The sequence below is a fragment of the Thunnus maccoyii genome, chromosome 9, assembly GCF_910596095.1.
Source record: "Thunnus maccoyii chromosome 9, fThuMac1.1, whole genome shotgun sequence".
Lineage (NCBI taxonomy): Eukaryota > Metazoa > Chordata > Actinopteri > Scombriformes > Scombridae > Thunnus > Thunnus maccoyii.
In genome coordinates, this window is record NC_056541.1 from 3,944,261 (window position 1) to 3,958,059 (window position 13,799).

The 13,799-nt window shown below is 39.9% G+C and overlaps 1 protein-coding gene across 2 annotated transcripts in view; it reads left to right on the top strand.

The window, feature by feature from the left end:
* Positions 1-13,799, top strand: part of mmp11a (matrix metallopeptidase 11a) — a 33,890-nt gene that overhangs the window by 10,150 nt on the left and 9,941 nt on the right. For both annotated transcript variants that reach the window (XM_042422575.1, XM_042422576.1), the window contains exons 2-3: positions 8,095-8,321; positions 12,619-12,762. In XM_042422575.1, the coding sequence (XP_042278509.1) occupies positions 8,095-8,321; positions 12,619-12,762 (371 nt within the window). The remainder of the gene's footprint in view (positions 1-8,094; positions 8,322-12,618; positions 12,763-13,799) is intronic.

The following is a 13,799-nucleotide window of genomic DNA, read 5'->3' on the forward strand; positions in this document are numbered from 1 at the left end:
ATACCACCCATGTCTTTCCGATAAATATAAAGCTACCACCAGCAACCGACTACGGGGAAACAGCTAGCAGGACTCTAAAGCTCACTAATTAAAACATTATATCTTGTTTCTTAAATCCATACACAAGCCAAAGTGTAAAAACAACTTTCCCTTGGTCGGGACTTGCCCAGCAGCCCAAAGAGACTCCGGGAACTTACTGGTCAAGACCAGGAAATAGCCAGGCACATAAAGTTCCGTAAAACAGCAGATTTTGTTACTTCTGGGAAGAGCCAGGCTAGCTGTTTCCCCTTGTCTCCAGTCTTTGTCCTAGGTTAGCTGGCTGTAGCTTCATATTTAGTGGTATTAATCTTTTCACTTAACTTTTGGCAAGAAAGCGAATAAGCATATTTCCAAAATGTCAAACATTCTTTTTAATCAAGCTTTTAGTTCAAAAGTTAAGTCTGGTGATATTCTATAGTCTTCTTATTGTCAATAAATATTATTGAAAAGACTCAAACCAACAACAAATTGATCTACTAACAAGAATTGTGTCTCTATTGTCCAAAAACTATTGTAAGCACATCAGTGAGCTAAACTGTTGCACTGGCTGACATGTTCCTTCATTACCATGAACACACACACAATGTAGTTTATTTTGAGTCAATCTCACGTACATAAGAGGAAGGCAACTTGTCTTTTACAATTTATTTAAATATATCGATGGCCGAAGAGAAAAACCTCCTATCTGAAAAATGCACTTTTTTGAGAAAATTTGTTTAAAAAAAAGCTTGTTTTCTTGCAGAATGCTATTTGTTAAGGATACCCAATACATAACACACTGTTTTTGGACTATATTACTATATTATGTGGTGTTGTTTACAGTATCTTTGTATGGTTATTAGGGTATTGTTAACATATAATATAGTAATATAGTCCAAAAACAGTGTATTGTATATTGGGTATCCTTAAAAAATAGCACTCTGCAAGTTTTTTTTTAGTTTTCTCAAAAAAGTGCATTTTTCAGATAGGAGGTTTTGTTCTTCAGCCATCGATATAGTATTTTAATCTTTCACTGTTTTTATTGTTTGCAAGAGCAGAAAGATTATCATGTGAGCTCAGCTGAATCAAAAACATGAAGGTTGGGGGGCAAAAGTTTCTGTTTATTGATAGAAACAGCTCAATAAAAGAAGAAAATATACAAGATATTCTAGATCCAGCTAATGTTCTTGTTTGGGTTTAACCTTGAACTTTGATGTGAAACCTGTTGGGAATCAAGCAGGTTTAAGGTTTTACTCAGCTGCAGGGGTCAGACAGGTCAAACAATCCATTTGACACACAGGCGGGAGGGGGGGATTTAGTCTTTTAACCACACTTCTTTTTTCATCTCCCTCTTTGAAATGACAGAGGCGGCCCACATGCAGCCACCACTTAGAATTAGCTGAAGATTTACGACCCTGAAAGCCAACACTCCCCTCAAGCTCACTCACTGGGATCAGGCAGCGGGCAACTCAGGCTAAATTGACTTGTTTGGGGGCTTGTGACCAGGTGATTGGCAGTTCAAATCCCCGCTCTTAAAGCCAGAGTGCAGGACTTTTGTCTCCCTCTTCTGGCAGTGATAGTAAAGGCTCGGCTGTGATTACCTGAGGACAAAGACGTTACTAGGACGAGGGGAGGACATTTCTCTTCATTTGATAACATTTCAAGTAAATTTAGACTTTTCTATCGGCTTCCTGACTCATTTTAAAAAAGAGAGAGAGAGTAGCTGTGGTCGAGTGAGCTAGAGAGTCAGTGGAGAGAGGGAGCGGTGGTAGCAAGAAAGCCGGTGAATCAGATCAATAAAACGTTATTTTCTGATTGTTTAACAGCGGTTACGTTTTAGAGCACAAATGAACACGCCGCTACACCTCTGCTCAACCCTGCAGTGGCGCACCGCAACACCTGATTTGGTCTGAATTGGCCTCACACAGGCATGCAGCAGCTCTCTAACCCTAACCCTAACCCTGACGCCCTAACCCTAACCATAACCCTAACGCCCTGACGCCCTAACCCTAACCCTAACGCCCTGACACCCTAACCCTAACCATAACCCTAATGCCCTAACCCTAACCATAACCCTAACGCCCTGACGCCCTAACCCTGACCATAACCCTAACGCCCTGACGCCCTAACCCTAACGCCCTGACACCCTAACCATAACCCTAACGTCCTGACGCCCTAACCCTAACCATAACCCTAATGCCCTGACGCCCTAACCCTAACCATAACCCTGACGCCCTAACCCTGACCATAACCCTAACGCCCTGACGCCCTAACCCTAACGCCCTGACACCCTAACCATAACCCTAATGTCCTGACACCCTAACCCTAACCATAAACCTAACGCCCTGATGCCCTAACCCTAACCATAACCCTAACACCCTGACACCCTAACCATAACCCTAACGTCCTGACGCCCTAACCATAACCCTAATGCCCTGACGCCCTAACCCCAACCCTAACCATAACCCTAACGCCCTGATGCCCTAACCATAACCATAACCCTAACGCCCTAACCCTAACCATAACCCTAACGCCCTGACGCCCTAACCATAACCATGACCATAACCCTAACGCTCTGACGCCCTAACCCTAACCATAACCCTAACGCCCTGACGCCCTAACCATAACCATAACCCTAACACCCTGACGCCCTAACCATAACCATAACCATAACCCTAACGCCCTAACCCTAACCATAACCCTAACCCTAACATCCTGACCCTAACCCTAACCCACCAGGATATGTCCCAGTATGCCCGATGTCCAGCACGTACTGGCTGTAACCAACTGTTGTGGCTGTAAAACGGTGGATAAATTGTTCTGAGCGTTACACAACCCCCGGCGAAATGACTTGTTTCACTATAAGAATTTGATCCATTCGGTCCGATAAGATTGGGAAAGTCTAGAAGAGCCGCACGATTAACAACAAAACGGCCAGCAAGGGAATGTTGTGCACGACATGAGATTTAAAAACTCTGTATATTGTGAAATACAGAGAGATTTAATTGGAGGTGATAGGCTTAATTAGCATTGTGTGAAATCGTTTGGCTTGGATGTAACGGACGTTCATTTATATGTAAAAGTTCCGCACTGCAGGTTTAACAAAGACCACAGAGGGGACTGAGTAAGGTTGTCCTCGCCAGCAAAACAACAGCATCAGTCACTTGTTCAAATATCTAAAATGACCTGTGTTTGCATTTTCCTGACAAGGACCAAGTTTGGATTACTAATCGGGCAAAGCTAATTTGAACTTTTTTAAAGATAGTGACTTCTACCAAATAGGCCTTTAAGTGTGTATTTCATCTCTAGTTGTTGAACTCACACTCCTTCTCCCCAAATTCCAGGAAACAATACTGAAGACATGAACTCAGTGTCCTCATGGTAGCTTTGGCCCCCGTCAGCTTCCCCAGAGTAAATAAATGTTTTTTTAAAAAAAGAACACAAAGCACCATATATATACTCTGAATTCCAAACTGGTTAGGTTTTCCACCAGTTTCATGTCAACAACCTTTCAGATCCATACCTTTCAGACCTGCTTTACACCTTGATAAGGGCTTTGTTGTTTATCTGAGGTTCTCTCTGCTGCAGGAGAGCAGATAAACAGACTGCTCCTATACATTTCTCAGAGTACAAACCTTTTAAAAAAAGAGAATAATGAAGGTGACCAACAAGCAGTTTTTCAGGGTATGCCTTTGAAACCTCCTGGGATCTCAGTCGGGGAGCCACGACTCTTTTAGTTCATTCATAGCGACGCCAACCAGCCATTTAAGTAAAACTGTAGGACATGGGCAGAAACTTCCCCCCCCTGACGTGAATAAGTGCTTTGTGCAACGAAATAAGCAGCTAAAATCTCTTTTAAACAAAGTGAAACACAGTAGGTGGAGGGGTGGGGTGGGGGGTGCTCAGGGAGGTGTGTACTGTTTGTTCTGTGATCTAGACCCATCAGTCACCGTGTTTCTGCAGTCTGGAGCACATTCCATGAATCCTGCTGGGTTTTGTTCCCCATAACCTGCAACGACGACGCGGTCGAGTCCTGCAGAGCTGAGCGTGGCTGTGTGGCTCGTTTAAACTCAACAAAAACATGACTGTGACTTTCCTCAGACAGATTTTTTTCTGCTAAATTGTTTGGCTTTCTTTTTTTTTTTTTTTTTTTACATGTTAGGGATTTAGTGTGAATCAGGGTCATGACTTAGTTTATGCGTGAGACTTGGAAGCTGATATTTTTACTGATATGGAACGCCTTTCTGTTCACTTTTATGCCAAAAATACATCAAATGTTTCTCCCAGAGCTGTTTTCTTATCAGCATTGAAAAGCTTTCCTTTGGGCTTTAATGGGGCATTAAGGTAGAACTGAAGCGATTAGTCGATTAGTTGATTGACGGAAAATTAATCAGCAACTATTTTGATAACTGAATAACCGTTTCGGTTATTTTTTTTAGGCAAATATGCCAAAAATTTGTTGGTTTCAGCCTCTCAAATGTGATGATGTAATGTTTTTCTTTGTCTTGAATGACAGTATATAATATCTTTGGGTTTTGGACTTTGACTCAAAGACGTTATAATGATCATTATCACAATTTTCTTCATCACATTTTATGGACAAAATGAAATAATGAAAACAATCATTAGTTGCAGCTCTACATTAAGGTCAGTTTTCCATCTTTATTTGTGTTTCTTTAGACAGGACAAAAAACAAAAAATAGCTTAGTTGTCACTTTTTCTGTTTCATGTTCACGCTGAGTTATGAGAAATGACTGCACAGTTGTTAACATGAACTCAGAGAATTAACTCATCCTGCATATTTAAGATGCCACACAACAGGATACAGGATTCATGAAGGCGTATTCACATTATCGTGTAAAAAACTGTTTTTGCACACGCCTCCTCCTCCGTCCACTGAAAGTTCCAGTTTGTTGAATTGTAACCTGAGCTGTGCTGATCTTGGTGGCTGTTGTTGACCACTGTTTGAATGGAAAGATACACAATAAACACAATAATTACTTGTGTTTTGAATTTCCAGAAGTGCACAATAACAAACCGGCTTCATAACGAGACCAGAAGAGATATTCGCTTGGCAAAATATCAGCATGCAGATGTCTCTCACACTGCAATTCACCTCTTTGTTGACCTCCTGTTGGTTATGAGCGTTACTGAGACATAAATAATGAGGGACAGTAACTATGCTTATAGGCTGTTAATGGTAAATGGTTGTACCAAACGGCAACACTTTGCACTCGATCGTAAAAAGGAAAAGTGACAGAAATATTGAGCTTGAGAGAACTTTGAACCCTGCCTACTTTGTTACATCCACTGATCTGGCCAATCACTGCATAAGTAAGGCGTGAATTTTGGACTGTTGGATTTGCAGCAATTGTCAGACGCACTCAACCCAATTCCAGCATCGGAAAGTTGTGGGGGAGGAGTTTCTGCAGCTGGTTGACAATCCAACAAGCACTTCTGATGAAACGTAATGTACAAAACATGTTGTTAACATCCCAAAACCTTCATGTTCACATGCTACCTGCATGCATACACATGCTACCAAGGTTTTCTCCGTTTGTCCTAACCCTAACCCCATGCACTGTTGCAAATGTTGCAAATAATAGTATGGGTAAAGGTCATAAGATGCACTGTGCATTATTGCAAATAACAGTGTGTTTAAAATGCAGATGACAGTGAAAGTGACAGCAGCGTTCAACGTTCAAATGATACATTTTTAAAATCTTTTTAATTTAATATTTCTGTTACATTGGCTTTAAACGAACACAACGTTTCCCACAAACCCAAAACCGTCACAGGTTAAAGGTCAGCTGCTTGACAGAGTGAAGTGTTGAGCATGGCAGGGCAGACAGCAGAGATTACAGCTAAAACATTAGAAAGAGTGTTGGTTTAATGTCTAGTTACATAATCTTTTAAATACAGTTAAAATAATGCAACTTTCTCTTTTTGACAGATGTAGCCCATTTGTAACCTGTAAAGTGTAGACATTGTTTTACCTGAATCAGTGCTCAGTGGAAAAACAACTCATGGACATCGCAATATTTCAGAAAAAGGAAAACAGTGAGTGTCAGTGAGGTCAAACGTCAGAGTGATGGTGGTCTTACAGTCCTCCAAGCATTATGTAAGAGAGAAGTCGTGGGAAAACTCAAGGGCACTGACGATTGAGGTAATCGGTTTCATCTTTACATAATGTATTGATAGCGTCTTTTCCCACAGGTTGTTGTGAGCAGCAGCGGAAAAGGAAATGCAAAGTAATTTTGTGATTTGAGGAGAACACCCAAAAGTTTCCCTGTAAGTGCTGCAGATGTGGTTTGGTTTAGAGGCTGTGGCCTGATTCAGATGAGGAGGTGCGGATGGCACAGCGCTCCTCTGTAATTTGCTTCTGTGGAAATGAGCAGAGCTATTTCCTCTGGATCTGGCAGGGGGGGTATTAACGATAATGGGACACTCTGGGACCGACTGTCTCTTAAACTAGGGCAAACTACGTGGCTCAGTGACCTGATTATGAGTGTGTGCTGTCATTAACCTCAGAGTTCAAAATGAACTCAACATGATGCTGTTTCATATCCAACCACGACTGAAATACATGTCTGCCTCTGGTCTTTCTCTTGGTTTCCTGCTTCTTCTTGAAACTTGAAACCATTCTCATCCACTTATTTTTCTTATTTTTCCTTTTTTTCTTCTTCTTATTAGCCGTACAAGCAGGAGGTTGGTGCACAATTTTGATCCTGACAGAAATATCCTACAAACTAATTCATGGATTGCCAAGAAATGTTGTAAAGACATTCATGTTCCCCAGAGGATGAATCCTACAGACTTTGGTGATCCTCTGACTTTTCCTCTAACGCCACCAGTGGGTCAACATTTTCACACATCCAGTGAAATATCTCAAAATTAACAAGATGGATTCCCAAAAATTTTTATACAGACTTTCATGGCTCCCAGAAGATGAATCTTAATGACTTTGGTGATCCTCTGACTTTTCCTCTAGCGCCACCATGAGGTTGACATTTTTAGTTTTTAGTGCCACCAAAAAACTATAGATTGTCATGAAATGTAGAACACACATTCATGTCCCCCTCAGGATGACATGTAATGACTCTGGTGATCACTGAACTTCTGATGTAGCGCCAAAATCAGGTCAAATTTTTGATTTGTCAAATACTTTGTTGTTTGACCAAACAGTTGCAATATTAATGCACATTCCCATCAGCCTTAGCTGTGTTTTGTGCTCATTAGCAAATGTTAGCATGCTTACACGCTATACTGAGATGGTGGACATTGTAAACATTATAAACATCAACATGTTAGCATGGTGATGTTAGCGTTTAGCTCAAAGCAAAGCAGTCTCACAAAGCTGCTAGCATGGCTGTAGACTCTTATTCTTGTTATCCGCAATGCTGGTGGTGTGGCTCTAAGGATGGTGATGTCATTTGTTACACTTTGTAACTGTTTTAAGAAAAAGTGCTAAAAATAAAGTGCTCTACAAATAAAGTTATTGTAATTTGGACTGAAATAACTACTCTCTAAAATATAGCCATGAAATTTGGTGCAGACATTTGTGGTCTACTGACATTGATGATCCCTTAACTTTCCCTCCTTCAAAATTTTAATTTGTCCAATACTTATTTAATGAAGAATACATGCAAAACTAACGATATTCCCATCAGGCTCAGCTATGTTTTGTGTTAAGTGTTGCTTTGCATTGATAAAAACACTAATGATGTTTAAACTACAAAAATGACAACCAGTACCATAAATATTATAAATAGTTTGTGCCAACATGTAAAAAAACAACAAAAAACTGTATTTCTTACATGTCTCTGGCTTAATCTTTGCTCAACATATCATAAAATCTCACATGTGGCGAACTGCATCTTCACCGGTTTGACCTCAGTTGCAAATTCTCTCCCTCATTCTCTCACTGTCTGTAATTGAGGCATTTTTTATTTTCATGTCACACAAAATCAGATCAAATTACCAAACATAACCTGTTTTCCATTTTTGTAATTCATTACTGTTTAAACAAAAAAAAGCAGAATGCACTCACACATATGAATACTGATGTTGTTCCAGGACTCTGAAAAGTTCCCAGACTTGAAGACGACGGAGAAGGTTGATATTGTTCATGAATTGATGAAGGAGTTGGGTGTGCTAACCAACATACCTTACACACGGGACCGACCTCGCTGCGGCGTGCCGGACTACCCCGACGAGAAGGAAGTGCATTACCGGGGGCGCCAGCGCCAGAGACGCTTCGTCCTGTACGGAGGCCGACTGGAGAAGAATGACCTCACATACAGGTATGGATCTGCAGATTTACATAAAACCACACTCAACTCTTATTGGTCAAAGAGTATTTTGGTTTCTAATCTTTGTAACCTTGTGGCAGATGAGATTATGTATTATGATAATGTAGATGTCAAAACATGACTGGACTTTCCAGTATTGATCTTACAGTTGAACCTCGCTGGTCAATGATAAACTATGTGGTCAAATGTATGTGAACAAATAAAAACATTACATCTATAGGTGATTGTTCAACATCTTAGTCCAAATAAATGTGCTGCAATAAGACACCTTCTTGTAATTTGGCTTGTATGATCATATGCCCACGATCATACAAGCCAAATTATTATTATATCACATTTTGTCAGTACTTCTCAGCAGTATATCACAAAAATTCCTGATGATATAATTAATTAAATTATTGCAATCTGGACCCGGGTAAGCAGCAACAAATCGGTGGACGGATTAACGAATTACAAAATGATTTAAGTCATAAAAACTGAGTGAATGTGAAGTAGATGCCTGTATAACTCATTTTGCCCTATAATTGTTTTGCTAAAACTTACACTTGCCGACTATGAGTGGATGAGCTTCCTGTAGCTGCAGTAGTGACAGTGTTTGCTGCAGGTCTGATGATGCTGACTGAGACAACGTCTACATTAAGCTGCTAAATTCTAAAACGCTGTTTTCATGCAAAAACAACTGTAACTTCCATCTACATTAAAACGCCAAAACGGGTAATTCTCCTACTGAGCACGTGCGGAGGACAGATGAGTAAGTCAGCCATAGAAAACCAGAATAAAACCGTGTTATGTTTCTGTTTCAACAGCAGCTTCCTGACATTATTGCGAGCAGATTACAACAGTTTCAGCAGAGAAAGGCTGCGTTTAATTCTAAACAAACTATCAAAGTAGAAAACAAAAAGAACAACACTCCCTCTTCTTCTTCTTCTTCTTCTTCTTCTTCTTCTTCTTCTTCTTCTACTACTGCCACCATCTGTTTTGTCACAGATATGACAGCGTTTCTACAAAGATCTGTTTTTTCTCAGTACACAATACAACGCCAAATCTCACATTTACACACTCTGGAGGTCATTTTGGAAAAACTCTGAAAAGGTTTTAGTCTGGACGCAGGTTGTTTAAAGATGTAGAACATCTCCTGACAGCCTGCAAACACATACACCAACAATTTTTGCTTTTGAAGACTTTTCAGGACCATCGTCTGCTCGTGTTTGTAACTTATGAAGCTCAACTTTGAAGCCAACGTGGATGAGAAATCCCCTAAAACTTTTGAGAATAATGGAAGTTTGAACATCTACAATTACGTGACAAATTGAGTAAACTTCATATGCTGATAAAAAAAAAAAAAAGATGATACGGTAGATTGTTTTTATCACAAGTTCAAGGCGGACAAAATTTTGGACACATTGATAAATGAGCTCAAGGGAGAGAAAGGTAACATAAGAAGGCCAATACAGCACTTACAAAATTAAGTCTTGAAATTACCATTCTGAAAAAAAGGGGGGGTGCTGGTTTTCTTTCATCTAAGGCCTTGGCACCGTCGAGTGTCTGGCAGTCATCTACTGGCTGCTGCCTCTCTGTCTGTGTCTCCTGGGGTCTCTTTCATTGTAGTCACTCTTTAACAGAACACTATATTAAGACAGACAGAGAGAGAGAGTAAGGGTGGGGGGGGGGGGCAGAAAACTTTTATTAGCAGCACTGACCACAGACTAATAAGATTCTGCTGGATCGGACCAATAAAGTGACACCTGCCAGAGTGATGATGGCAACAACCCGCTATGTCAAACTACACTTCTGCATGACCTAACGAGGCCACCGTCGCCCCCCTTTTCTATGTCTTTCCAAATGACTTGAAACATGAACGGCGAAAGAGTGGAGCCACGCTAATGAGTCCCTGTGTTTACTTTTTATTTAGAAACCAGCGAGTGTTTCGAGCGTGCGGAGCAAGTTCTGGCACGACGCTCGAAGTCATGCTCGGTCAGCTGAGAGCGGTGTTGTTTTAACTGCTTTAACGGTTGTTAACTAAATTGAAAAGGAGTTCTCAGGTGGCTGCAAAACATTAAAGGATCAAGCTTGTTATGGTACAGTCGCAGGCGGGAGGTGGACTGAAAGAAGTGTTTTATCAAAGTTTGTTTTCCAGTCATAGTTCATATCTGACTCACACAATTATAAAATGAATTATATTATCAACAAATCCCATAATACCAACAAGTATTATGTGTGTATCTTATTCCTCTGTGCCGTAGACCTCCGTTAAACAATTAACGTTGAATAAACACAACGATGATCCAAACAGCTGCCCTGTTCCTTCATCACCATGAACTCTGTGACTCAACCGCACACACACACACACACACACACACTGTCCCGCTGCAGGAAATACTCACTAGAGCACCAAATGTGGATTCCCATTTAGCAAAAATAGTCTCCAGCAAATTTGCACCATTTCCTCTTGTTTATTTGTTAAAAACTACAGTGGCTACAGCTGTCTTAGGAAATTACTCAGCTATTTTAAAAATGAAACTATATATTCGTAAGCTGTTTTTTAAAGATCTTCAGTAGGAACCAGTAGGACTTGAGGCTTAGAGCTACAGAGTAGGAACGTCAGGAAGTATCGATGATGTAGGTTTATTGCAAGACGACTATAATAAAGTGTGCGATATCTGTCAGATTGTGAGATGAGACACGTCATCAATTCGTCATCCGTCTGCAGCTCTGATGTTTTGAAAATGCAGGAAAGTCACACAAACTTCTCTTTTGCTTTTTTTGTGTTATGGACGAGTTTTTCCCCTAAATTTTATTTAAAAAACTGCACTTATGAAACGTCACATCGGTCAGTTTATTTATTTCATGTCATATTCTGGAATTTGGTCTCATATTTCTGTCAGAGTTTTGCTTCGAGCTGTCTTTGGTCGTTGGTGGACGAGTCTCACAGGACACCGTTTAGGATTTATGACCAAAGATTTTATCGTGTTTAAACGAAAGGAGCCTTAAACACATTGTTGATTTTAATCTTTTCATGGATTTTGTTGACAATAAGAAAAACACAAAATATCTCCAGCCTTATCCTTTCAATAAAACACTAGATTAATGACCTATTTCAGCTCGTGGAAATGATTTAGAAAATTCTTTAATTGCTCATTTACAGGGTATTTGTGCAAGAATTTAAGGTAATCTACATAAATATTTGCATTTGCATTTGTCTTTTTGCACAGTGTCTGAAGAACCAAAGATCAAATTTAAATAACTTTTCTGAATCTGACTTTAGTGCATATTTTTATTTCCCAGCAAGTTCTGTTTTACTGATATCGAACTTCTACAAACTGCACATCTGGGTTTAAAGCAGCATTCCAACTTTTCAAGGTGCCTCTGCCGCCATATAATTTATAATTGGTGCAAACAAAAGAGACAGTTGTCAGCGGTAGTTTTTTAAGTGCTAATGTTTTCCTAAATTAATACCACATTTCCCATAAACCTCGCTGCTTCCTGTCCCTCCTCCCCCTCCTTGAATGAAGTATAAATTCTTGCAGGTAAGCCGACATGCTCTGGACTGACGACCTTCTTCCTGTTTTGTGCCATAAAAATAATGCAGCAGACAAAATCAGAGTCCATCAAAAGAACCAGAGCTGCAAAGATTAGCTGACAAAAAAATCAATCAGCAGCTATTTTGATAATCAAATAATCATTTTAGCCATTTTTTTTCAAGTAAAAATACCAAACATGCTGGTTTAGGCTTTTCAAATGTGATGATTTTCAGCTTTTTTGTGTCACACATGACAGTTAATCTTCAAAGCAACACTTTGTGGCTCTAAGAAATTATATTTCGATAATGAAAATAATTGCAGCCCTAAAAAGAACCAGTGATGATGTTGTCCAGTCATGCTGGTTGTTGTTGATTTATTCTAAACTGAAAAGCAGCAGCTTTATGATAAACAATTCCATGTTTCATCCAGCAGCCTCACAGTACAAAAGTGTACGTGTTGGTGGTTAGATGAGGAGGTTTCTCTTCTTCTTCTTCTCAGTTATCACACTGGGTGGTTTTATCTAAAAGGAAAGGGAGGAGACCATGATGCGGTGTTTTGTTAGCGAGCCTGAGTGCGTCAGTAACAGCACACCTCCCTGCTGATGAGACGACGGCAGATATCAGATTATAGAGGGAGGCATGCAAGGCCGGTGGTCCCTCTCTTCTCCTGTACTGTACATCCTGTGTGTGTGTGTGTGTGTGTGTATGTGTGTGTGTGTGTGTCTGTTTGTGTGTTTGACACCTGCATATACTGTATGTCTCCTGCAGGATCATCCGGTTTCCCTGGCAGATAAGCGAGGAAAACGTTCGGCGTGTCTTTCAGGAAGCGCTGAAAATCTGGAGTGACGTCACCCCGCTCACCTTCACCGAGGTCCACAGCGGGAGGGCCGACATCCGCATCGATTTCACCAGGTGGGCAGACTGAGACGTGGAAAAAAACATCTTAATTAAACATAAATAAAAAAGAAAGAATTGATTTGTTATGGGGAAGGAACGGAGGGGTTTCAGTTGGTTGCAATCTGCAACCTCACCACTAGATGCCACTAAATTCTACACACTGGTCCTTTAACTTTTGTTTTGTACCAATTCAAGCGTAGTGTGCACATGTTTTTACTACCTGAAGCTCTCAGTATCTGTTTTTAGGCTTCATACCGTAACCAGTTGGTGAGCTGATTGAGTTTCGTGGATTTTCTAATCTGTAGTCTTCAGAAATAATCACAAACTTCAGTCAACAGAGGCAACAAAGTCAAACATTTAAATTCCATTTAATCTGTCTCATTTACTTACAAAATGAAGCCTTTCTGACAAAGATCTCGGCTTTTCAGAGCCACAAAGGCAGAAAAAAAAGAGATAGTGGAGCCAAAAAACGGACATGCAGATTACCATCTCCAGGGTTTTATGGGGGATCTGTGTCAACTTTGAAACGGCTTCATTTTCTTTTATGTAGCCTGGTTTGTTTATTCCTGCAGCAATTTCTTGTTTTTCCTCATTTTAAACCATGGTTCGGCTTTGACTCGTATTCATCATTGTTTGCTCTGCTGCACACATACATCTCAGGAACGGTTGAATTTTGTCATGTCGTTACAGTTTTGTGAACATAAATACACTAATAACACTTATTAAAATGAGGAAAAATGGAAAGATGGTGAGAAACCTGAGAGATATTTTGTGTGGGAATAAATAAACAATTACTGTAAAAATATGCCAAGAGCAAATGATCAAGTCAAGTTTTAAGTTTCAATTTTCTTCAATCAATTGATTATGGTTCAAGAAGAAGTTGATAAATATTCTTTTTTTACCAGCTAATTGAAAGTTAAAGGAAAAGTATATTTTTCTTTACACTGCTTTTTATTTATTTAACTAACTGTATTATTCATTTATTTATTTATTTATGTGTGACTTTTACTGCCTTTTGTCAGTTTCAGGGCTCCATAGAATAGGTAACACAT